General features: G+C 41.7%; 1 protein-coding gene across 3 annotated transcripts in view; it reads left to right on the top strand.

The window, feature by feature from the left end:
- Positions 1-26,604, top strand: part of LOC122970552 (zinc fingers and homeoboxes protein 2-like) — a 140,837-nt gene extending 114,233 nt beyond the window's left edge. For 2 of the 3 annotated variants that reach the window (XM_044336729.1, XM_044336731.1), the window contains 3 exons: positions 9,981-13,309; positions 16,300-16,483; positions 26,480-26,604. In XM_044336729.1, coding sequence (XP_044192664.1) covers positions 10,314-13,309; positions 16,300-16,480 — 3,177 coding nt within the window. In that variant the 5' untranslated portion in view covers positions 9,981-10,313 and the 3' untranslated portion in view covers positions 16,481-16,483; positions 26,480-26,604. Of the gene's footprint in view, positions 1-9,980; positions 13,310-16,299; positions 16,491-26,479 lie in introns of all 3 variants that reach the window. The other variant, XM_044336730.1, reaches the window with a different exon arrangement.
- The last annotated feature ends 733 nt before the right edge of the window (positions 26,605-27,337 follow it).

Here is a 27,337-nt window from a genome sequence, read left to right as displayed (position 1 = left end):
GATCAATCATCTAGCATCCCCACACAGTTATATTGAAACATGGACACACACACACACACACACACACACACATGGAGCTGGCAGTTTTTTGTGCTGCATGATGACTATGTGCCTGAGGAGGGGGGTCACGGGGACTCGATAACCGAGGACGCTTTTAGTTTCCAAGCGTCGCCACCTTTTTTTTTTTTTTTTTTTTTTAAAAAGCAGTCTCATAACTTTCAGATGTTCCTTTGGTCCCTTCACGCTGATTAATTTACACAATGTCCACTTTTATCCAGGAGGTCTTGCCGTGAGGTAACAGGTAGCCCTTTACAGAGGCTCATTAGCTGTTTTAGAGTTCATATGTACAGCCTTTGGTCAGAGAATGGTCTCACAAATCTCCAGGGCACTTTATTCAGATCTTGTTGTAAACACAGGATAAATGCCGCAGGAATTTATTTCATTTTCCGGTGCAGGAATGTACATTATCTCTCTCCCTGTGAGCCCTCATCCCCTCCAGTTTGCCCTTGTTCCACTAAAATGTCTTTAACCCCTCCTATTAGCACACTTGGCTCCTTCCGATCTGCCTTTCGTCCTCCTAATTTCTCATTTCATTTCCCAAGATATCTCCTCATTACCTTATTTTTGTCTCAGAGTTGTTTTATCGCTTCCTCGACACCCTTTACTCTCCGGTGTGCCCTTGTTCGCTCTGACATGCAAAATAATGAATTGCCCACAGTGCAGTCAGATAGGTGGATGGATATAGTTTGTGGTCAGACTGATGGTTTGCTTTGTCCTAAATGGAGGTGAAAATGTGATTTTTTCTTTTTTTTTTTTTCCCACATCAGTGTCTGTAAAACCTGCAGTGAACCCTGTTTCACCTCGCTGATCCGCTCGAGTTACTTTGGTATCACGTTCAGTGGGGAGTTTTTATGTGCCATACTGGTATGAATTTGATTTCAGAAGGTTTCTACTCTTAGAAAAAGACTTCTGGTGGGTAAAGCTTTTTTTTTTAGGAAGAACTTTATCAATTTAAAAGATACCTAATGTTAGTTACATGAGTGTATAATTATTAGTGCTGGCCTTAAAGTTGGTGTCATTGACAGAAAGGAACAAAGGTTTATTTGTTTTTTGGTTGAGGAAAACGACCTCTCAAAAGTAAATTTGCTGCTTCTTGTAATTTGTAAATCACTGTTGTTACTGCTGCAGTTTTATTATTTTCTCAATAATTATGGAGTGCTGCTGTGCTTCGAACAATCCCCTGTACACAAATACTGTACAAATAATTACAAGGATGCGTGGAGGCGAGCTGAGCCCGACAAAATGGGATGCAGCCAAGCGGCATATGACTCCCCTCGTCAGAAGTTGGCCCGGAGTCCTCGAGGCCGATTCAGTGATGCAGCAAAACATGACACTGTTGTGTTTTTTCCTTTCCTTACTTTTTTTTCTGGAGCTGGCAGCAGCAGCGCTATTCCTCATCGACATGAAGCGAGGCCGCTCAAGTGAAATGCTTCGGCCTGCAGCTCTTTCTGCCTCTACCGTTCTCTCTTTCTTTCTTTCTTTCTTTCTTTCTTTCTTTCTTCTTTCATCCAGTGTTTTATGTTCCATTCAGTCCTGTCTTCCCCCTTCTATCACTCTCTTTCTTTAAGTCTCCTCCTCTTGTCTTTTCTCTCCCTCCATCTCTTCTCTCTCTCTCTCAGATTTCTGTCTCTCCTCCTACACTCTCTTGTCCTTTTCCCTCAACGCCTTTACTGTTTTTCTTTGGCTCCTACACACTCATCTCCTTTCACCTCTTCCTATACACGTACTCTCTGCTCTTTTCCCTTCAACTCCTCCTACACTCTTTTCTTTTCCTGTTGTCTTCTCTTTTTCCATCTGCCTCTCTGCTTTCCCACCTCACCTCTGGCAGCAGCTGTCTCTGAAGAGGTATTTTAAGCAAACCGGTATACAGAAGTTGAAAATATGAATGAAAATTACATTATTTGTTGAAATTTTGACCAGGGTTTTGGGGCTGCGACGAACAACTGTTTTTATTATCACTGATTCATTTATAGATATTTTTTCAAGTAATGAGTTCAGTCATTTTCTCAGAGCCTAAGGTGAAGTCTTTAAAGTGCAACTTAAAACCTGTTTTAGCTTGAATGTGCACTCTTAACATAGTCAAAATGTACTGTTGGCAGCCTGCTCTCGATCCCTTGATCTCATTAAAAACAACAGCTCCAAACCAGAGTAACATTTGCCATTATGATTCTATGAAAGCAGTTCAACCCCAAAAGTAAATGTATATAAAAGTTGGATTTCCTCCATTCCTGGTGATCAGGAAGAATTAAATAAAACTCTTCATACTCCTGAGAGTTCTGATGTCTGTTTTTATATGTCTTGATTGAAGGATGTGGTCCTGATCAGAGAGGGATTGTGTCTTAGAAAAGAAGGATCCAGCCTGAGACTTGTTGTAATGATCTTCTGGTCTAGATCGACCTTCATCTTCCAATCCCGGGCTGTGTCCAGTAGGCTTGATTCTTTTCTTGCAGTTGACCTCTTTGGTACCTTTCCTGTTGGTATAAAGGCCATAGTGTTTGAGAAGCTAGGGGTTGAGGGAGAGAGGACGCTGTTGTTAGTCCTCCTTTCTTCCAGCACTGGTGCCAGTTGCCAAAGGACCTGGTTATGCCTCCAGGTGTAGCATCCTTGTATGAGGCTGGTCTTGCAGTCAATGAGTATGTGCTGTAGGGTTGCTGTTGTTTGGCAAGCTTCCAGTATTCAAGGTTTTCCCATATTGTCCGTTGGCCCCGTTTTGCCTGTGAGACTGCTTTTGCACAGCATTCTGCCTCCTCCTGCTGCATATCTCTTTTATCAACAGCCCTCTCTTCTGGTCAGGCGTTGCTCTTTGCCATGTGGGTCTATTTGTGCCTCGCCCGAAGCCACCTCTTCCATGTTGCACTTGGCGGTCAATGTGGAATCTCTGGTCTTTGAGCTTTCTTTTGATAATAGATGGTCCTGGACTTGCTGGGCTTAAACATCCGTGCCAATGTTATGTTGGGAATGAATTTTTTCCAGGAGTTTCTTTGTACATGCAATGGTTGTGGTCATGATGGGAGGTAGTTGTTGTCCAGACTGCAGGCGTTCTCCTCCTATGACCTATTTGGATCCTCTGATGATCAGTTCCATGGCCATTGTAACAGCCGGTGGGGAATTCCATGTGGTCCTGGAGCTGACACTGTCCTTGCCTTCCTCACAGTTTTCTCAACTTGACCTCATTTAGAAGTGCTGTGGTCACACTAGTGTTCTAGTTGAGGAATGGGTGGCATGTCAGGAGGTATGTTCCTCTGTTCCTGTCTCCCTCCCCCTCCTGTTCCCTCTTTGACACTTGGAGTGCTCCTTTCTTTTCCTTTGTGAACAGCCAATTCACAAATCTGAATGGATCCTTGTAGAACGACGTCCTTCTTCTTACATCAAATTCTGAGGTTTTCTGCCCTCTGTAGTCTTTCCAGGCATTCTTTTAGGTTTTTTGCAGGAGGCTGATTCTCTCCTTCTCCTCTATTGAACCTTTCCTCCACTGCTTCCTCAAGTCCCTTCCCTCCTTTACGAGGCGCTCGATTTCTTGTTGCCTTCTGCTCTTGGGTGAGGTTGTTGTTTTTATTCTTCCTTGGGTCTCTTGCTCCAAAACCTTTCTACCCTGTATTCATGGGTCGCTCATCCTCTCCAGCTTCTTCTCTGTTGTTCCTTGAAATCCTTCCAAGATCTTGCTCAGATCTGCATTTACCATTTCCCACTCTTTTTTTGCTGCAGGACTTTGGCCACTTCGCCTGTGGCCTGTATCCTTGGAACTTCCTCTCCATCACATATTGTGTCTGGATTGGTTCCAGGTTCTCAGATGTCGTGGATGAATTACCTTCCTCTACAACTGGGATATTGATGCTTGGTGGACTGTGGGTTGTGTCCTGCTGCTGAGCCTCACTCGACTGACTTGACCCTTCTGTCAGGAGATACTGGACTAATGATAATATTAATAATAATGGACTAATACTACTAATAATAATAATAGTAATTGACTAATCATTGCAGCTCTACAAGTGAGAAATAGGAAGAGGCTTTTTGAGCATGAGGATTGATGGAAGAAACAAAGGATGGAAGAAGGCAGCCTAAATATAATGAAGTCATTGTGCATATAATTTCATAACTTTAAGTTAGTCAACAGTGGGTATAGTGTTAACTTACTCTTTCAATTGCTTTTCTTTTTGTCCAACTGACACCAAACTTATAGAATTAACAATATAAAACAAAGAACATAAGGATGTCTTCATATCTGAGATGCTGGAACCTGCAAATGTACGGGCAGGTAGTTTGTAAAGTTTCAAGATCTGTGCTAATGCAGTGCCTGAATTTCAGTACCAAAGCAATGCTTTATTTTTTACCCCCATTTGGGGAATATAAAGCCTTTTTTCCATGTATTAAAACATGCCAAACTTTAAAATGCATCAGATTTAAATAAAGAACTTTGTATAAATGAAATAAAATACAAAGTTAGAAAGTTTTCTGATTTAAATAAGGAAAATCTGATTGAACAATAAGTGAACAAGCCAAAGAATCTGACCAAACATTCAATGCCAACTTTCAGTTCTCGACAGTTGACTTGAGGTCTTCATGGGTCCTCTTGTTTCCTAGTAACCGAGACTTGACCTAAGACCCAAGTTGGGCAGGGTCCAAAATTATATTCAGTGTAATCAGGTTGAGTAGGGTCCTGCTGTATGGCTGCAGGGCGTTTTTTAAAAAGATGCAAAGTGTGAGATGTGAAGTGCAATGTTACTGCTGTTTTCAACCATGGTTGCTTGTTAAGTGGTGGAGCATCATGCTGCTCTGTTTGGGTCAGTTTTTTATCTGCCTGATTCTCTTTTCAAGTAGCAAGTCCTCCAAATTAAAGGACAAAATATGCTTTTGGTCCATGAACTCCAAATGTTTTATGACACCTCTATTAGCAGGACCATTTAGCCATGACTTTCCAAACTGTTACAGATCATGAAGAATAAATAAGTTTTATGATTTGATAACACTATAGTTAAGGTTTGGTCAGACTTAGGGAAAGATGTTTTTGGGGTGGTGGTGAAAGGTTGGAGGACAATCACGGTCATACTTTAAAGGACATATTCTGCACATTTCCATGTCTACATATATATTCTGGGGTTCTACTGGAATATTTTTGCCTTGTTTACAGTTAAATCTCCTTATTTATCTTATACTGGCCCTTTATGCAGCCCCTCAGTTCAGCCTCTGTCTGAAACAGGCTGTTTCAGCTCCTGTTTCTCCCAATGAGCCCTCTTTGTTCTGATTGGTCAGCTTCAGGAAGCCTCCTACAGTTCCGGAGGCTACGTAAACAAACTATAGTAGCAGGTTTTCACTTCTTTTTCTCCTTCTTTACTCCAAATGTCAACTTCTCATATACATCCATACATGTTGGAGCTGAATCAGATCCAAAATATGGGAGTGGACAATGTGAACAACACACAGTACAATTTTAGCGACAAAGGCTGCCAATGGACGACCATTTATGGCCATGTGCAAACAATCTGATGTCATCACAAGGAGGAAGTAGAGGTAACTTTACAAATGAGGCGTCTAGAGCAGGCTGAAGCCCTGGCTTTTGACTTGCAGGGAACGTTTCTACATACGTTCACCTCAAGTTTTGGAACTTTGACTATGTTATAAAAATAACAGACAATCACAAAAAGCAGACAATGTCCACTTGTGGTTGTAAAGAGGAGGTGAACAGTGATCTCCCATGTTAAAGACCAATGTTTTGTTGACTCATCCATCTACCCTGACTTCCTCTCTATGTGGACCTTGTCACTCTATAATAACGTCACCTGATTTCTTTGAAATACTACAACCACTAAAGGGTGAGCATAAGTTTGTCATTTCAGAGCTCTTCTGAAAATGACAGATTTTGTTGTTTTTCTCGGAAGGACTGCCTCCTTTTGGCATTGAGTTTAGGGAGGATTTCCATGGATCTGTTTTTAAATTTGAAAATCCCCAGCCTATAAATGACTTGAACAATGAATCAGTCATTACGTATCATGTTATTTTCATTTGTTTCAGCTCTTGTCAGTATCACATCTTCTCTACTCTTGCTCAAGGAGGAAAGCCCAGTAGTTGCAGTGTGCAGTAAACAGCAATGTAAATTCATTGGATTTATGTAATGTAAATGCATAGGATTAGTTCAGTCTCATTGCACAGTGCAACAATTCAGACAGGGCTCCGGATACTCTCTTGAACTATAAAATATGTCTCCTGTGCCGGCAGTTAGAAGCTGTTCAAGGCTGTGGAAGCATGAAATATGTCCAACTTTAAGTGACACCGGGGACAAATAACAGCTTGCCCAGTGCTAATTAAATGCGGAAATACTCTCCATTTTTCTGGCAAATGTTTTTTTTCTCCCCCAACTATTAACTTTGTTGATAGAAAATTTGATATTTCAGGTTTTTGCTTAAATATCTACTCAGATGAAGAAGGAGTTTCTTTCTCTTTTGCTCTTCCGCTTTCTGTTTATCTTTCCTCTTTCTCTCTGCCTCTTTAAATACTCTGTTGTCCCTTTCTTCTCCTCCCTTCTTATCAGATCTGTCAACTCTCCCGTTTTTCCTGGGTTTCTCCCGTATTTTCACCCCACTCTCTCACCATGCTCCCATTTTGTAATTTCCCCTGCAAATTTCCCATATTCCCTTTTTCATTTTTACAGTTATACACAGGGCTGTAGTGGAGACTAAATGCATATAAACACTGTTTACCCACCTCTCAAATTCTGAAATAGCATTTATGCAAACTTCCATCACTTTAAAGCTTTCAGTGCACTCAGACTGGCATCCTACCACAATTTCTCTTGTAGCCTCTAGGAGCACTCGTTTTTTCAACTCTATGTTTTTATTCTCCACTAGAGTAGCTTTGCATGATTCACAGTTCAAAAAACTCCTTATTTATCTTATACTGGACCTTTATGCAGCCCCTCAGTTCAGCTTCTGTCTCTTTAAGGCCCCCCTCCTGATGAGCCCACTCTGTTCTGATTGGCCAGCTTTTGGGAAGCCTACCAGGGGGCAGCCGTATCAGAGTAGTGTTAAGTTACCACTGATGCAAACCCAGCAACAATGGAAAAATGCCATAATGTTAGCGGGGCAGATGACCATATAAAGAAGTCTGTCACGAGTACACTTTGGCCACATTTAATATCACCATCTGATATTGTAACATTATATATATATGACTGAAAATAATGGAAAGCATAGTAGGTCTAAGTTTAAGTACCTGGGAGACTATTTTCCCGTTCCTGACAAAAGGCATGCTAGGAAACAACCATACACTTTGCGAGGTGTGAAGGGTGGACTTAAGTGTTGGTCATAGTGGGTCTGTTAAACATAAGTGCACCCAAGAAGCCACAAAGAACACATCAACTGTTCATTCGATTACAGCAGGGCAGGCAGTAAAGGCACCTGGTGATTAGATCTCCGGAGCCGAGGGAGGAAACCCTTTTCATAATATAAAAATTATGGTCAGGTGGGGTCCCAGAAAATCTTCCTTATATTTCAAAGCCCAGTGTTGACAGGTATGCTCTTTATGTTTATCTGCCTCCTTTCCTCCCTCTTCTTCTTCATCATCTTTCTTCCACTGTCTTCGTTCTCTTTCTGTCTGCCAGGCCGTGGCCTAGTTAAAACGTCTTCTGCTTTGTGCCTGTTCTCTTTCATCAGCTTGGAAGTTTTTAGACTCTCTCCTCTTTTCTCTTTTTCTTATCTCTGTGCTTCTTTGCCACTGTCGTTTTATATCACTCTTCCCCTCTTTTTATGTGCTGTTTTCCATTTGTCCTGCTTTTATTTTCAACCTTTTCTTCCTCTCTTTCCATATTTATTCATACCTGTCTTTCCCTCTGCCTTTCTCCCTCTCTGCTCTTTCTGTCTTCTTCCATCTGTTTTTACCTCACTCTCCTACTTCCATTGTGTGGATGATAGCTGTCAGGAGATCTCATCACTGAGTCTCTCTTATTACATGATTACAGGGTAATTATCCTGTGAAGTTGTCTTTGCCCGAATCTATGAAAGACACTTAATGTCTTTTTAATGGGGTTTGGAGTTTGGAGACTTTTCTTTTGTCTTTTGTAGTTGCTGTGGACTCCATTTATTGCATTTACATACGCCCGGAACAGTGTGTCCTTATTAAGTGGCACTCAGATTCATCATAATTTTTCATGTGCAGCATCTCACTCAGTTGTCAGTCATGACTCTCTTCGTTTTTTTAATTTCTGGCTTCGGCTTGTCAACAAACACTGTCATCAGCTGCCATCTGGTTAAACTGGACCCGATGAAGCTCCTGTGATGTTTAGGACGAGCGCCGACACTGAAACATGGCTCGGACATTAGAGGAGAGGGAGGCTGCATGGAGAACTGAGAACTGCCCTGCATGGTTTATTCTTGTACACATGAACAATAACTTTATCAATTTATGTCTTACATGTTTCTGTCCCAGATATTTTTGTGCTTTATATATAGTTATAATAGAAAATGCATTTCCAAGATACATTCCCCCATCTGTAGCCTTCCAAAGTAAAGGTGTAAATTATATTTTACTGAATACAAACCATCTTTTATTTACTGTGCTAGTCACCTACCAGTATATTAGAGCTGCAACTAACAATTAATCCCCCTTTTTCAATAAATTATCTAGTCATTGAGTCTATGGAATGTCATAAAATAGTGAAAAATACCAACCTCAATTTCCCAGAACTCAGGGTAACATCTTCAAAATTATTAAATTACTCAAATTATTAAGATTTTCAATTTTTAATGATTTAAAACATAGAAAAGCAGCAAATTCCTAACATTTGAGGACCTGAAACCACTGAATGTTTTGCCTTATTTGCTTAATAAATTACTTTATTACATGATTAGCAGATTATCAAAATTGTACCCAATAGATGTACCGTTTCAGCTCTTGAATTTATTCTTCATCTGTAAAATATTCTGCCTCAGTACATGTCTTCATCTCAACTATTTAATAATCAAATTACCAACATCTTAGCCAAAAATGTCCAAATTTATGTTTGTGTAAAAAGCAAAATCACTTTTTTTTCTTATTGGATGTTTTGTGTACAGTCTAATGCTGATGTTGGAATCAGCCTTTAAAATCCTGCATCAGTTTGAGTTTTCCAAAACACTACAATGTATCAATTCCTAATAGAGACTCTCTCATTACAAGTCTGTCTGTTTAACTCACCTAGTTTGGACCAAAGTTATTGATGTCACATACTTCTGTGCATCAAACAGTATATACAGAATATTACATTTGCTTATGTTGCCCAGCCACTGTCAACTTACAAATCTGATGAAACCACACTCACACAGTTCTGATGGAGCAAATTAGCTGAGTTTTTGAATATGAAAATCTTAGTAAATAACACTTAAGATGTTTTTTTTCCAACCTTTAGGACCTTGGCTGCTTATTTAGTCATAAATATTTAATTTTGTAGAGAAATACTTAAGATTTGAAACCAAGTTTTCAGGGGGTTTAAGTTTTGCTTCATATCTAATTTGTTGTCTTTGGAGGAACCTTTGATCCAAGCACATAATAGTACAACACAGTGCATATATTTTCAGTTCAAGTGACCCCAGTGAGAATAAATATCTCTGTTGATGTTGCTGTGTTTCATCCCTGGTAGAGCGCTGATCGTACATCTCTCAAACAAACAGGATACTTCAACCAAAAGCGTAGTTTGCCTGTTTACAAAAGTACTCATCTATTTTTTCTCCTTCTGTCATAGCCCATCATGCATTTTTTTCTACTCTTTGTCTTATTCTGAGTGAATGCAGCTCATCACATCACACACAAACAATATCAACAGGACTTTCAATGTTTTTCTAACATGTATTTTTCTCTGCTTTTAGTCTTTCCCCAAGTGGCTGCAGTGCAGCTCACTGAACACAAACAATATTAACATGTAATTTTCTCTCTCTTTGTTTGTCTCTACGCAGCTTGAGCGCCGCTGCTGTCTGTGATGCCCTCCCATGACGCCCAGGTCGGGAGCTGACACTGCCAGTGAGCGGGAGACGCCACTGCACAACCGGTCCTGGGCCAGCGCCGTCAGCCGGTTCTCGCCCTCCCTCTCACACGCTGGAGACTCCACCTCCACCCGCCTTCCAGTATCCACAATCATCAGCTCCGATCCACCTCAGTAAGGCCCCCTTGAAAACCGACACGCTGACGTCCTCGGCCAGCACCAGCAGCAGCAGCCAAAAACCACAATATCTTCAGCGCAATCAGCAACACCAGCACCACCAAAATCACCAGCAGCAGCAGCAGCCATCATGTCCAGTCGTAGAAAGTCCTCCACCCCTTGCATGGTCCGGGTCATCAGCGACCCGCCAGAAGAGCAAGACGACCCGGGGGAGGTGATGGACATGGAAGTGTTGGCAGACAACAATGTGACAGAAAAAGAACAGTCTGAACCATCTGAATCTGCAGAGAAGAGTAAAGACCCCCAGCAGGAGAATCCAGACCAGCAAACATTTTCAAAACCAGTGGAAACCCAGAATCCTGAGCCATTAGATCAAGAGGAGCAGTTGGGTAAAGAAGACCGGCCCCCTGTCATTGAAGATGTAGAAGCCAGAGAGGAGAAGGACAGGGAAATGGTCGAATCTGACCCAGAATCCCAGAAAAAGCAGCCCAGGGGCTACGAGTGTAAATACTGCCCGTTTTCAACGCAGAACCTGAATGACTTTAAAGAGCATGTGGACTCCAGCCACCCTAATGTCATTCTCAATCCGTTGTACCTCTGTGCTGTCTGCAACTTCAACACCAAGAAGTTTGACTCGCTCACAGAGCACAATGAGAGCCAGCACCCTGGTGAGACAAACTTCAAGTTCAAGAGGATAAAAAAGAACAATCAGACTATCTTGGAGCAGACAATCGAAGGCAAGGACAATTCAGTTGAATGCGAAATGACAAATGAACAGGGTGAAGGCAACAGCAACAGTTCTGTGTTTCCACCTTGCATATCAACCACGGTGAAAACTCCGGACGCTATCAAGTCGCTCTATCAAGGGAGCGAACTGAAAAGCCAGCTGGATGGCCTGATCCAGAAGGATCAAATCACAGCAGTGAACATCAACGGAACAGTCATCATCCCTGAACCCACCATCCTCCAAGGGCTTTCCCATGTCACTCCAATGCTCCAGCGCCCACCCAACTTTAACTCTGTACCAAAAATAGCCGTTCCTTTGAACACCACCAAATATAACCCTTCCCTTGACGACAACCTGACATTGATCACCTCCTTCAACAAGTTTCCTTACCCGACTCATGCTGAATTGTCATGGCTGACAGCTGCCTCCAAGCACCCGGAGGAACAGATCAAAGTCTGGTTCACCACCCAGCGGCTGAAGCAAGGCATCACCTGGTCACCGGAGGAGGTGGAGGAAGCCAGGAAGAAGATGTTCAACGGCTCCATCCCTCCTGCCCATCACACATTCACCGTCCTGCCTACAAGCCCTGTCTCTGAGCCGTTTGCCAAAGCCTCCCAGCAGCCCATTGTCCACACCACAGTGGAGCATCCAACTCGTGTCCGGACAGTCACGTCCAATGGGTTTAGTATAGTCACCACCACAAACTCTCCCGCGGGAGTCGCCATTGGCTCCAACCACTCCCTTAAACGATCCCTGTCAACACACCTAGCAACAGTGTTCGGCCCGGAGTCTAAGCGACCAGTCATGGCAGTCGCCCCCCATTCTGGTGACCCTAAAGACAAGGGCCTCATGGCTCCTCCTCCACCCCCTCCCCCTCAGAAAGACCGCCACCCAATGGCTCCGCCTCCTGTTCCTATGGAGATGAAGAGATCTGTAGCAGTTCCTCTGGTCACCACAGAGATGAAGAGGTCATCCGCTGCTGTGCCTTTAATGCCACCACCATCGTCGTCGTTATCACAATCTTCATTGTCCAAAGGGAAGTTTCCCTCAACGTTAGGAAACCCCAAAACCAAGCCGTTGGTGTCACTGCCCTCCATAGTCTTTCCAGAGTCCTTAACAAGGCCATTGATAGTTCCACCACCTATCTTTGCCCCATCCTTTAAAAACTCATTACTTATCCCTCGAACTTCGTCCACCACTTCCAAAGAAAAGCACCCCAATACCCACACTTTGCCAGCTGCTGATTTGAAGCTGCCCAACTCCCCTCCTCTCATTACCCCACAGATAAGGAGGCCGCCCATCATCCAATCCATTCGCACTCCAGCTAAAGCCCCGCCCCAGATTCCAGGGTTCCCCTTGCATAGCAAGAAACTAAAAGAGCAGCAAGGTATGGAGCTGAAAGCCAGCTACCCCAGAGGAGACAAGGTACTCACTCCTCTGGCAGAAGCCAACGGGACATCTCGCACAGATGGCAAATGGTCCAGTGATCAGATCTCTCTTGTTCACAACAATGGAGTCATACATTTGGATGGTGGTGAGCCACCAGCGCTGCTGAAACCAGATTTTCAGCAAAAGTCTTCGGTGCTGACCCAGTTCCCCCTGCTGGAGAGAATGAAAGGAAAGACAGCGGAACAGCTGAAGATCTTGGAGGAGAACTTCTTGAGGAACAGCTTTCCTACACATAGCGATGTGGACAATCTGGCAGCCTCCACCCGCCTGTCTCACCAGGAAATCGAGAGCTGGTTCGTGGAGCGCCGTGCACTCCGCGACAACCTTGAACTGGCCCTGCTCAACTCTATGGGCACTAAGAGGATGGGCGCTGGTGGCATCGCTGCCATAGCTGAGAAACGACTACATCAGCAGCAACAGCAACACCAAACTCTACAGCTGAATGGGATTCACAAACCAAGCACCGGTGTGGGCCATCTCAAAAGCCCTCCTCCTCCTTCACATACCCTGCCCATCATTGCTTCCTCCGTCCCCAACCCAAATTCCTGCTCAGTGCCTCCAGACAGCCGATCCCTGGCGCTCCTCAAGGACGACTTTGCTCAAACACGGTGGCCTTCCCCTGAGGAGTTCAGCCAACTTGAGGGTCGGACAGGACTGGCGCGCGCCGACCTCGCCCGCTGGTTCAACGACAGCCGGTCAGCACTGCAGAGCGGCAGCATGGAGCTGAAAGAACTTTTTCACAACAATGGAGTGAATGGAGGGCAGGGGCCGCCTGTGTGCTCCCCCAAAAATACTCCCTTAAGCCTCATCCAGCACTGTCAGGAAGGAGCTGTAACAAACAACAACAACAACAGCAGTAAGGTGCTGGAGGTTGAGTTGGGCTGGCTGATGGAGCAGCGCGCTAACAGCCTCAGTCAGCACGATGAGCTCCAAGACCGGTTTGCCGGCAGGTACTGTATTCATTGGATATTTAAAGTATAGTGCCTATATCTTGTAGTGTCTGCTTTTTGTAAGTTGTTGGCCACTGATGTTCAGAGTGACTTTTTGTTTTTTTGAGTAGGAAACAAACCCCTTTCATAGCACAAGTCACTCTTTATCGATCAAGATTAACCAGAGGTGAAAAGCAATACCAGCAATATTGAGCAGTTGTAGAGTCCACATCAAAAGTTAAAAATCCTTCTGCTTTTGTTTAGCTCCATCGCCACTTTTACATTTGAAATAGATTAATATCAGTAAGGTCTGTGGCTTTTACCAAAGACTGAACACATGTCTATTGCATGAAAAAAGTTAATCTCCTCAGTATTTAGTGCGTCCAGTCTTCATTGAGCTGCAGTTTTTGCCATTTCAGCACCATTTTCTACCCTTTAAAATGCACAGAAGCACAACCTCTGTGGTGACCTGTGTGTCCAAAACAAATCGTTGCTTCCCCTCGATGGTTTTGTGCTGTTGTTTTGTAGTTGCCACATTAAAGGTAAAATTCACCGCTGTAAATATGATGATTTCCTAAAACTAGGTCACCTATGCAGTAGAAACGTGCAATTAATTTTGAAATTGGTGCCCTATGACTAGAGAAAAGTGAGGAAAAGGTTGTAGTTTCCCCATACCGCCTTTAAGGGGAATCCTACAACAGCCAGAATTCACTGCGCGCATCCCATCCAATCCACTACTGAACGCAGCCGGCGAGTTCTGTAAAGTAGAAGTACTGTACTGAGTCTTATTTTCATTTACAAAACGTTTTTCCTTATTGAGTTTAGATATATCACACCGGTGTCTCTAACCTCAACTGTTTCTTTTACCCATTTTGGGCGATGATGAGTCGGACCAGATAGTGCTCAAAGCTGGATGCTACAGATAACACAGTCGCTGATGTGCTGTTCTGTATTCAGAGTTGGCAAAGTCTGATATAATATTCTGTGAGAAAACAAAGTCAGGTTTACCAAAGCACAGGAAAGTTTGTTGCAGCACAAAGTTTTCTGTCTGTCTCCCTGACAATCCTGACGATCCAGTCGATGCTGCAGCCACCTCTCACTCGGCTGGCGCTGTTACAGCTCACGTGATCGCTTCCTCCTCCATTCTCTGTTTTGTCTGATTACACAGCACTATATCCAGCCTGATAAGTTGTAATAGAAGCGACACATCTCTGCTCTGACATTATCCTGTAAAGCTAGTTGTTTTTTTTGTGTTGCATTCAGCTCTTCTGGATTTTGTTGTGTCTGATTCAACAGTGCGATATTTGACCCCGTATCATGAAACTAGTTTTCTTCCAAATATGATATTTTAGTGTCTGCTTCTCTGTATCGCTGGTGTAAAACATGGTTGGCAGAGTGTTTTGGGAGACCCACGTTTTACCGTCCTTTAAGGCACCACTACTGAAAATGAGGAAATGTGGTTTGGAGTCTAATGCAGATCAGAAATTTTTTTGCTGGCAAATGAGCGGGGAGCTCTGAGCGCAGGCAACATGGAGGGAATTTAAACATTCTTCATTTGCACGTGCTACTTACATTGTAATGATACAATGCTGATTGAAAATCAGTTTCCCCTTGACATTGTTTTCAGGACATTAACCTACAAATCTGCAGGACTTTATTTAGCCTGCATTCCCTTCCAGGAGCTTGGGACATCTTTGGCCAAATAACACAGCCATTAGGATGGAAACCAATATCTCCACAACAATTTGGGCAAGCGTTTTATTCTTCCCAGGAGTCAACTGTGGATTCAGGCTCAGTTTTTGAAAGCACCACAGTATGAACCTGCGCTGACGGCACTCTGAAATCCTTCTGGCTCTTTTTGGTTCTTTTAACACACTGACTCAGTGTTGTGCAATGTACAGACAACAGCAATAAATAGTTACAATTAAAGAGCCATTTTTGCTGCTTATTTACAGTAAATGCACTAAAAATATATTAAATGTGGAAAGCTTAAGAAGAGTTAAGGTATAAAAATCATCTCTGTTTATTCAAGAAAGTAAAATTAGGTTTGTGTGTGTGTGTGTGTGTGTGTGTGTGTTTGTGTGCAAAAATTGAAGCTCTGACATGAAGTTTGTCCCAGTCTTCGTCACAGTTGAAGCTCGTCATCTCCTCATTCATGATTGTTACAGTTGATCTGTTGTATTCAGTGTCCACAGTAATATGAAGAAAACGTCCTCCATCAGAATCAAATCAGTCTAATTATTAGTTTTTTCATCATTACAATTAAAAAAAAACTGTCCTACTTATGACCCACTTGTATTAAATCAGATTGCAAGTAATCACTTAATTCGTTTAAATATGGGAAAATGATTGACGGTTGATAGATTTCAGAAATGATTTGGCGATGTGATCATTTTTAGTCCCGTTCCAGTGTGTTTTTGAACTAAATTGATGTTAAACTCATTGTGTTATTTCATATTTTTTCAGCATTTGATTGGGCAGCAGGACGGTCTAGTGATTAAAGACTAAAAGGATGTTTGTAATATCAATAGTTATAACATTTATTCAGAATTTTAATTTTCCATATCTGTATATGAGTTTTTGTATCACACAATAACAACAAATACAGAATTTTCTGAAGACAAAATACAACAAAGAAAAACATCATCTTATAAAAAATACTGTTAAGTTTTTAAAGCGTCAATCTTTAACTGTGTTTAACGTCATTTTTAATCTTTAAAAAACAGCAGAAGTTTAAATAATTGGTTTTTAAAGCTTTTTAAACATATGTTTTAGGAACAATTTTGAAAACTTTTAATGTCCCCTGTAGAGTTTGTTGAAAAAAATGTGCACCCGATCATCAAAGTGCCACTAGTGGTCAAAAAACACCTGGATCAGTAACGTTGAATAGCTGAACATTGATCTGTCAGTACCAGTGTACCAATAATCAATCAATCAGCTGTAGATCTGAACACCAGCACAGTCTTAAGTTTCTGTCTCTCTGACTGTAACTGTTTGGTGACCTCTGACAGACTGAGGCAGCAGAACGCGGCGGAGCTGAAGAACGGGGGTCAGAACGGGGGAGTGGTGGGAGCGGCGCGGGAGGTGTTCGGGAGCTGGCTGGAGGACGGACACTCGAGGAGAGGACGCGAGCTGCTCCTGGACAGAGACAAGAAGATGGTGGAGGACACGTCCGGGAGGCTGACTGGATAAACGGTGAGAGGTTCGTGTTTTCTGTCGCGAGGCGTCTGGTTATCGGCAGCGTCCTTGGGAGATTTTCTTTTTCTCTTTTCCTGCTCTTTGCTGAAGCTCTGAGGCCTGCAGTTCAGGCTGTTTAGTGTTTTATTTTGGGGCATAATTAGTTAAATGATAAAGGAGCGTAGACGGTTCTCTGAAAAGGTACATTCATGCCAAAAATAACATTTTGTGCATGTCAAAAGGGCAATGTTTTTAATTAGACCTGCAACTAAATTATTTTCACTATTAGTACCAGTGTTCATTATTTCTCAGTAAAATGATTAATCACTTATTCTATAAAATGTCAAAAATGACAAATGATCCGCTTTCAAGCAATTATGCATGTATGATGAATGATAATGAAGCATGGATTATGTTTTTTAGTGGGGTATCTTTGATTTTTAGCTATTTTTCTTTAGAGGAAGCAGCAGAAATGAAGAATTTTTTTTGCCAATCATGGAAAAATGAAGACATGGGTGAGAAATAATACATGTAGAAAAAAAACTATAAAAAGCCCAACAGCTTGTGCCAGCTGTCAGCTGAACTCTACATTAATGACACGTCTGAAATCAATCATAAAGATCTTTAAATGAGTAAAAAAGAGCGTAAAGCGAGCCTTCTGCTTTCTAATATCTGAGACTGTTTTACTGAATCTGTGGCTGCAGGTTCTCATATGTAGAACGAGTGAAGTGATTTAACTCAGCGAGGCCTCGACGGTCCCCAGCGTCCCCCCTCCGCTCCCCAGTCTGTTAGTGTTGAAGCCAACACCTCGATCCCAGGCAACAAACAAAAGTACTCCAGCCAGTCCGCTTCTGTGTGTGTAGCTGTGTGAGTTTTGGCTTCAACTGCTCAGCAACAAATACTAACTTCAGGAAAATTTGGAGACAAAAAAAAAAAATACAATATTGGAGGCCTAAAATAGAAGCAGACCCCCCGCTGTGGTAAAGTTTGATAGATAAAAGGCTCCGCCTGGGGCAAAGTGTGACGACAGAGTCGGCTGCTTCCTCCCTCTGGTGTCTGTTCTGACAGAAGATTGAAAGTTTTAATGTCTCCGCGAGGCTTTTGCTTATCAAAATAGAATCTGTTCAAATGATTTCCTCAAGACAAACAGCCCTAAACAAGGTGGAGACGCAACTTCTTAAATCATCCGTTTTTTTTTGAAAGATTGTCACCACTTTTGGATGTCTTCAAAATCAACACTTGACAGCTAAAATCAATAATCAATGCAGTGTTTTTATTAACCAACAGCGAGTGTAGATTTAGTAAATAAAAAGCTTCCTGTCAGTGATGTCTGAAAACACTTTCTGCTGTTTTTTTCCTGCTGGAACAGAAGCTGCCGACACTTAGAGACACATTTAATTCAGTATGATGTATTTGCTTATTTAGTGAAACTGGTTAAAAATCACAACATTTAATCCACACACATGAAAACAATGTTTGAATGCCAAATATTTTAATGTAAAGATAAGAAGAGGAAATCAAATCAATACACTGAGTAACTGACGGTGTGTAACTCAAGTGATGGTTGTTGAAATCTGATTTTCTGAAAGAAACATAAATGCCTCTTCCTCATATAAAGTGACATTTTGTTGTATCTTGAAGGCATTTATCTCGTCCCATCTCAGAACCTTAACTGGAGGGAGATGAGGGGGGAGGAGGGGGGAGAAGGGGGGGGGGGGCGGTCAAACAAGTTCAAGTAAACAATGATAAAGATGCCACCTCTCGCTCTCAGGTAAACAAAATAAATCAAATTATAATAAAGAATTGCATTATTAAAAGGCCTCTCCAGCATTTTAGTGTCGCTCTTCAATAAAGTTGGAGATCTGTGAGAAACTCTAAATCAAAGGCAGGGCTGCCGACAGATGCGGCGCCTTCCCGCCGGGTCGTGTGGGGGGGCGTGGGTGTGTTTATTCCAGCCGCCACGAACAGGCTCGCTCCGATCCTTCCCGTCCATCTGACATCCAATCAATACAATCAATACAATGATGTGAACGCTGTAAAAGTATGAAGGTTAAACTTCCATCATCATCCATCCAGGAATTAGACCCTCCCAACCTTTCAGAGTCTAACCCACAAATTTATCTCACAGGTTTGCAACAAGTTTGTGTATTTAAGAGAATTTGGTGAATCTGACTTGAATCACTCACACTTTAATATTATGTGATATATAATGAATAATTCAGAATTATAATACAATATATATATTAGCTATAAAACTATTATTACTTAGTAGAGAACAACATGTTTATTTGCTGATGTTTTTCTTCAGTCCGCTGCAGCTGCTCTTCTAAACTCCTCCACTCTGCTGCAACCCACACATCAGACTGAACAACACTGAGCGCAACATCAGTGTGCTGTGTATTTGCATAGAGGGTCACTCTTTACACAAATTACACAATTCAACTATTAATGTCAAAACAAGCTTGAATCAAACCGTCACTTTCATCCAGTTAATCACAGAAGCGGCGGCGGCGGCGGCGGTACGTATAAAAAAAAAAAAAACACGCGGAGGAACAAAAAAACTTGAGCTGAGTGGATGTTTCGCTACATGTTTGAGTTTTTATGTGAGCAGGATGATAAATGAACATGAGCTGCTGTCTAAACTCTGGCAGTTTGTGACTGCGGACACCGACTCTTCTGCTCAGTTCAGGTGCCAGTTATTGTTGGAGGCAGGTTTCTGCTCTCCAAATCAGTTTGGCTCACAGATGACTGACTGTGGCAGGTGGATGTTGGAATCCAACGAAACATTGATGATGGAAAAACTGTTGCACTCAAACCCGCTGAAATTTTTAATACGTGGTATTAATTAAAGCTGGCGAATGTGGCTAAAAGAGGAGTATTTTCCTCTAATCAGAGCGATAATTTACATGAAGCAGCAGTGTAAACTTTACTGAACTTTGTCGACCGTGATGTATCTGATGAGTTGTGCTGAGACATACAGTAGATTTTAAAAGACTGTGTTTTCTCCCCTTGTTCTGTTATCCTCCTACCATCAGGTTGTGTTTGTTTTCAAGTTCACCCAGTGCCAGACGGGTGGGGTTTGCCAGTAACTGAAGGCACTGAAGTCGCTGGAGTGGATTTGAAAGTATTTTTTCTAGCTCTCGGTGTGGCTACCAGCTCACGGGGTTCACAGTGTGTCTTAAAACAACAGTCAGGTGTTCGTATGAACAGTGAAAGAGGTTTTTTTCCTCGCTGTAATCATTCCTCCTGTTCATACTGGACGTTAAAAGATCCTAAAATGATGGAGGCCAAAATCCACAGTTTGTCCACACAGTCGTTCTAGTGCAAAAATGCATTTAAACATTTATCTGAAGCTTTTATGAGGCTTCAGCAGTCTGAGTTAGTCATATCAAGTGACACATTTACAGTCTTTTTAGCATCAAATTCCCTCTTTGTGTTTCCTCGGACAGTGTTTCCCTGTTGAGCTGCGGTGGAAAAGAAGGACTTTGGCACTAAAAAGACTGTAATGTTGAAAGATATCTACTTGATTTGGTCAGTGTGAACAGGAAAGAATGATTACAGCAAGAAAAACATGTTTCACTGACTGTTGTTTTAAGACAGACTTGTAAAAACCGTGAACCCGTCCTTTAAACGATCTGACGCCGTTAAGCTCCTCTCCTCTGGTACACTGGGGAGGATAAATCAAACATCAGATATTCTTCTGAGCCGCTATTCAGCCCAGACTCTGCAGTGACTCTTTCTTTTGAGATAACAGAAAATGTGAGATATTGAATAGTACATTGTTGTGTATAGATGTGATTAAATGATTTCTGTGTGTGTGTGTGTGTGTGTGTGTGTGTGTGTGTGTGTGTGTGTTATTGGGTGTCTCTGTGACCTCAGATTATGACGCCAACTTCGTCTTTTGCCGCAACCTCAAAAGATTACATTCTTCAAACGCATTTCTTTTCAGCTCTGTTCTTCCCTTCCTCTCATTTCACCAAACACAAAATGCATTTTTTAACTTGTGTGCTTTGGATCGGATATTCGAGGCACACCTCCCTGCACCACCGGACCACAGTGTGTTTCATGTCTGCGCACGCATATGTGTGTATTTAATTCCTCAGTATATGAAACTATTACTTGGCCGTCACATCTGCACAATTTGCTCCGGCACAGTTTTCTTTTAAACACGTGAAACTGTAGAAGAAGTCCTACATCATTCGTGTTAAAAGTGACATCACAGCAGGTTAAATGCAACTCGTCAATCACGCTGTTTTTAAAGACGTCTTTGAGCCATTTTACGCGGTAAAATTGTTTTTACATAAAGACAAGAAGGCAGACAGAAGGTTTACATAAAGATATAGGACATGTCATTGAACACAGACTGTATTGATCATATTGATAATCTAATACAGAATGCAAAGCGAACAGACGCGATGCAATAACAAAGAAAGTCAATGGAAAGACTCGATTAGATGGGAATTCACCCGATGCGACTCAAAGACGCATCCACGTAATTTGAAAATCTTTCAACAAACCGCGCAACATGGACTCCGCCACTTCTTATTTATGTATTTATTTGTTTGTTTATTTAACGGGGACAGTGCACATTAATAAACATTGCTTTAAATGCGCCAGAGTTAGCCAAGAGGCTATATTACATCTGTAGCTCCTGGACAGATGTTACAGAGTCGCCCTAAAAATAGAATATGAAAATGAGATTGAAATTACAAAGTTACTGAGGTCATTTATAAGCATGTGGAACATATATAATATTAATAAAAAAAACATCCTTAAAACATGCAACAAAGAGACTCATGATACAAGATATGCAAGACAATAAAAGCATGAAGATATTAATGTTAACAGAGAAGTAGACTGAATATTGAGCTGCGTTGTTAGACACTAACTAGAACATGCAAAGCAGAAGCACAGACACAAAAAGCACAGTATGTAAAATACATAAATTAGTTTAACACAATAAAAGCAAAACCACAATAAGACATGCACGCAGGTACATGAAGGCAGACTGGCAGTAGCAAGATAGTGACAGGTCGGCACAACGTCAACGAGGAAGGACCACTGCGTGTTTTTAGCCTGTTAGTATTCCTCAGCATGCATCCCTTACTGCAACATTACTCTGATTTAAAGGTTCTATATGTAGGAATCTGAAATTCATTCATTAGTGACACCGGTGGCCGTTAAGTGAACTGCAGTCGGCAGCGCTCTTTATCCTCACTGACGCTTCTCATAATAACATAAAAGATCTCTAACATTGTGTTTTGCATCATGTTTCTGCAAAGCATCGTCAGTCAGTCGTATGTTGACGATGGCGGGAGAGAGGTAAGGCGGGAAAACCTGCCCGAGACCTTCACATAGAAGTCAGCCCACAGAGTCGAGGAAGGTCTCATTTTTTAAGTTTCGTAACAACTCGTTCATTCATAGGCAATAAAAAATGATGAATAAATGTAAATTGCTTCATAATTTTTACATATAGAACCTTTTAATGATAATTTTGTGCTTTTGGGGAGAAGGCCAAGGTAAACGGTAGATAATAGAGACAAATATGTGTTGAGAATATTAAGCATAACAGCACTGAAATGAATTACAAAGAGGTTATGCAGCTGCAGCAAGAAAAACGAGAGAGAGAAAGAGAACTGATGGGAAAGATTCAGAGAAAAGTGCAAATAAAATATGAAAAAATATGGAAGAAGCTGTTAAATTATGTTAAATTAAAGCATCTCGGTTTGAAATTTAAGCTTGTTTTACTTTGTCTTTTATTCAGTTTAAGTTTGTTTTTTTTTTTTTTTGGTCTGCAGTGGAAGTGGGTCATGGTTAGGGGTCAAAGGTCATAGCAGCAAGATGATACTAATAAAGAGTGATGAAGAGTGATGGTATCGCCCAGATTATATCACAGAGTCATAACGATTGATGGAGCAAAAACAAATTCCTGCAGCGCAAATTGATGTGGTATGATGTGAGTGTGTGTGTGTGTGTGTGTGTGTGTGTGTATGAGTGTGTGTGTGTGTGTGTGTGTATGAGTGTGTGAGTGTGTGTGAGTGTGTGTGTGTGTGTGTGTGTGTGTGCGCTCTCACCATCCATTGTCCTGTCTCACTAATCACAGTAGCTCGGGGCTTCATTTAATCAGCAGAGCGCGGCGCAGCGTCCCATAATAACTTACCAACAGTCGTAGCTTATAGATGAAAGCTTAATTGCCAAAATGCTGCAGCGCTTCTCCCTCGCTGTCATCATTATAATGTAAAAGACGGAGGCAGCAGACACTGAAAGTTACCTGTTTTCAGGAAAACACAACCCTCAAATAAAAAAAAACAACATAATCTGTATTCATTTAGTAGCAGCAGATTCATTAAAAATGTGTAGAAAACCTTTTAATTTACAGCCACAAACTTTTTTTTTTTTTTTTTTTTTTTTGGAAAGCTCTCGAGAGTCCTGATGTTACATGAAATCTGTATTATTTTCTATGCAACAGAAGAGTCAAATGCAGTACATTCAAATAATATAAAGATTATCAATACATACAGTTAGAGCTCACAGCTCCACCGAGGATTTTAGATGTAAGACGTACTAATAAAAGATAATCAGATTTGTTTTATCTGCATCTAAATACACACAGCGACAGACGATCGTAGCGTGTTTGATACAGCGTGTCTGCGTTCAGGTTGAGTGCAGCAGTTCTTCTGAATCACACAGTAACATTCAAAGACTTGTTCTTTATTCTGCTCAGAGACTGAAAACAGCGTCTGTGTTATTCTGCAGAAGCTGTTCTGCCTTCACCAGAAGGTCTCTGCGCTCTCTGCTTGTTTGAATTGGTAACATTAATGTTTGACGGCTTCACATCGGTTATTTAACCTTTGACCTCCTGACAGGCAGGTAACAAAGCAGCAAATGTTACGAGCTGGTTTGGTCTTAAAGTTAAAGTTCTTAAAGCGTCTTTAATCCAAAATTTTTTAAATAACAACATATCAGATGTCAGTGTGTGATGTGTTTGGCTCGTCGTGACGAATCTACAGAGACTCTGCAGCTCCGCTCGGCTTCACCGAGTTTCAGCTCATTGTTTATCCGTCCGGCTGCAACTTTTACTGTCCTGCTTCACTCTCAGCGTCTCAAAGCGTCGCTTTCAGAGAAGAAGATGTAAAAAGCTGCTGAACACTACCTGCTCAGCACCAAACGGCAAACAGACACCGTTAGCTTCCTCAGTTTTATCTCATTCTGTGATGGACATTTTATACACTAAACAATAATCAATATACACATTGATCAATAATGCAGTCAATAGTGTAAATCAGTGGTCTCCAACCAGGGAGTCAGATCCTCCTCAGAGGGATCCTAAATGATAGTTGGATTGAAAGGGATGAAAAACATAAAATACACAAAAGTATGTTTATCGTTTATTTTTCAAACTTTTTTCTGTTTTTTTTTTTCTTGTGAAATAAAAGAAAAAGAAAAAGAAAAAGTCTTGAGTTGAGCTTTTAGGTTTGAACTGCTCACAGTTCTTGTCATGAAGGGTCACATATAGACACTATGAGCTTCGTTTTAAGGATCCACAAGACAAAAAGTTTGTCTTTGTGCACTTTTATTGTGCAGGTGTGAGTTTTATGTTGTTGTTTTGTGAATGTTTTATATTTTTTTGTGACCCTGACCAAGTGAATTTCTTCTGGATTATGAAGGTTGAACTCGAGTCACATGACCTTCAGCCTTACAAAAAGCTTCCAGCTGATAGTTCAGTCACACCTGACCAGGTTCAGTCTGAACGTTCATGTGAAATTCTTGCTTCTTGTTTAGTTTGGAAGTTTATAAATCTGTTAAAATATTGTTGCTCTCGTGGTTTCAGACCTCCGTCATCATTGCGTATTTTAGCTGTTTGTTGCCGTTTCGATGGTGAAACTCACCCCCTCTGTCGGCCATATTGGACGGTCGGCTGTGTGATTGAACAGCTGTTCACAGCTTGTCCAGCTGAACATAAACGGTTCCTTTTTTCTCTTTAACTTGGATCCGATGATTTCATCACCGTCGAGGTTTCCAAATATCAACAATGAGGAAATGTTTGTGTGGAGTTTTTAATGTCAGGAAGCTCCACATCACATTTAGCATCAACTCTCAAATATGAACTCAGCAGTCTGTTGTAGCTGTTTTCATTCACTATTTACTCTCAGTGAAACTTTGACGTCCCAGCGGGGACGGCGGGGTTTCATCGGTCGTACCTCTTCGTTCCTCTCTGGGTTCGTCTAAACGGAAACGCCCGGTCAGCTGTAAGCAGAGAGAGAGCGGTGACGTCAGTCAGAACCGCAGCGCTGATGTTTATGTTTATTTATGTTTGGGTTTCGGGGGGTTAATCCACAGTTTTGATTCATAATAAGAAAACGCTGCCTTCCCACATTTCCTCGTCTTAACTGTTGGTACATTTAGTGCTGCAGTTAGAAATACAGAAGGAGAGAATATGAAGGTATCAAACCTTTTTTAATCAGTGTAAATGCTAATATCTGCTCCTTTTATACTCCTTTTTGAGACTCTGGTAGCTGTATTTTTGTAATCCAGTTAAAGTCTAGATTAGAAAACACCAAGAAATACATATAAGAGAGTTTATCTGCAGACGGTTTCAGCTTCAAAACCAAACTCTTTATCTTTTAGTGCTATTTTAGCGCCTGAACTTTCCCTCTGAGCTCAGTCTTGATGCTGATCAAAGTATAAAGTTCTTCTTACTAAACTAACCAGCTACAGTATAGACACGTCTACTCTGAAGAATCATTTGTGTCTGATATGTTTTTTTCCACTAAAAAAAAGGTAAATTATATGTTTAAAATCCTTCACGTTACATCTACAACCTCTCCCTCGTCAGAAAAATCTATAAATAAATCATCTATAAATCTCCTCCTTCACTGTAAAGTTCAGTGTTTGTGCAACTGGAGGTTTCAGGTTTCTGCGTCGCACTTGTGTAAATTGAATATTGGACCAGGACTGGATCCAGATCCTGATCCTCCTCGGAAGGCCCCGAAACTTTCCACTTTCATCAGATGAATGTGAAAACAAACTGTGCATAAACATCATCCTGCTGCAGGAAGAAGAAGCTGCTTTTCTATATATTTATATATATATATATATATATACAGAGAGAGAGGGAGAGATTTGACCAGTTGATCAGACAAAACAAGACATTTGAAGACGTTGTTGTGACGCACAAACTTCATAATGTTTTAAAGACAAAACGATGAATCTATAAATCATCATTTAAAGCATAAATAATCAGTAATTGCAGCTCTAATTATCTTCTTGTCTGTGCGTTCTTATCGTCTGTGTGTGTATTTTTTTTGTTCATGTTGTTTTTTGTATCCGTGACGGAGTGAATTTCTTCTGGATTATGAACTTTAAACCAGGTTCTTACAGTCTTCTCACTAAAATATGAAGACAGTTGTACAATAACAGTGTGTCTCTGATATAATCCCGTCTCAAATAAAGAGCCACGTCTCACTGCAGGTGAGCTGAAAACCAGTATTTGAGAATCTGTGCGGCCGTTTCGTACATAACAGAGGAATCTATGTGTGTGTGTGTGTGTGTGTGTGTGTGTGTGTGTGTGTGTGTGTGTGTGTGTGACCGTCCATTGTCCTGTTTCTGTAATCACAGCGACTGCAAGCCTCGTTTAATCACTTCCACACAAAACACAACTTTAACAGTTTCCCCTCTTACACGGATTAGGAGAGAGAGAGAGAGAGAGAGAGAGAGAGAGAGAGAGAGAGAGAGAGTTGGTTGGTCAGGTAAACGTGAAAGCCGTTATTTCACGTGTCCCAGTTCCCAGCAGCACCAGGCGACCAGGAACAACCGGCTCCTGGCACAATTGCTTTTTAATCCCCTTCTCTTTTGTTTTTTGGCTTCCTTTTTTTTTGGGGGGGGGGGGGGGGGGGGTGGAGGTGGGAATGATCTGAGTTCTGGTGACATTTCTCATGTGCCCCGAGAAACATTGTTAATGCATCTCTTCTTCCTCTTCTTCTTCTTCTTCTTCTTCTCTTGTGTTAATTTTAGGTGCGAATAGGATTTCCCACCATCGCCGCTGCCGCCGCCGCTGCTGCTGCTGCTGCTGCTGCTGCTGGAAACATACAGGAGGAAGGAAAAAAAAAAACGAGGTGGACGGAGAACAGAGTAACAAAAGAAGAGTTTTTTTTAACTATCAGATATTGTTTTTTTTTCTCCCTTTTTTTTTTTTTTTTTTTTTTTTTTTTTTTTACTGATTTTTATCTCTTGATTGTCGCATCCCAGATCACGCACAACATCCTCCTCCGTCATGTCGGAGGTAATCTCGTCAGCGTGCTCGACCTGAAGTGACCCCCCCCCCCCCCCCCCCCCCCTCCGCAGATGTGACGTTCACCACAACAACAAAATAAAGGGGGGGGTGAGTTTAAATAAGACCGGGGGGCTCTGCTCTCCGAGGCATAAACACGTTCCCGAAATTGAAAAATCTGAAGAGTGCAAGGAGAAATTCAGGGTCACGATCTGTGAAGATAATTGAAGTTGCCCTCCCCCTCAACAGTAAATCTCAAATTGCAGCTTTCTTTTTTTTTTTTTCATTTTTCCACAGCGATGTGAGTTTTACAATAGTGTTACAGTACAGGAGCAGAGACGAGGGGCTCAGTGCACGAACACCGTCAGCTTATAGACGAGGAGCTGGTCTCCAAAACGCTGTAAACACTCACGGTTAGTGATCAAAGGTACGACGGGGGGGTTTTCAGCAAGTTGAAGCTTCCTTTTAAAGGTGGAATCTGGTTCTTCTTCAGTGCCATAAAGAGATGGATCGGTTTATAATCAGTAACGCTGGTTTTTACGACCCCTGAACCTTCCCTTAATGTCACATAAGTGAAAGGGGGCGGGGCTAGCGGCACTGCT

This window comes from Thunnus albacares, chromosome 19 (genome assembly GCF_914725855.1).
Source record: "Thunnus albacares chromosome 19, fThuAlb1.1, whole genome shotgun sequence".
NCBI lineage: Eukaryota > Metazoa > Chordata > Actinopteri > Scombriformes > Scombridae > Thunnus > Thunnus albacares.
This window is presented reverse-complemented; position numbering and strand designations above follow the sequence as displayed.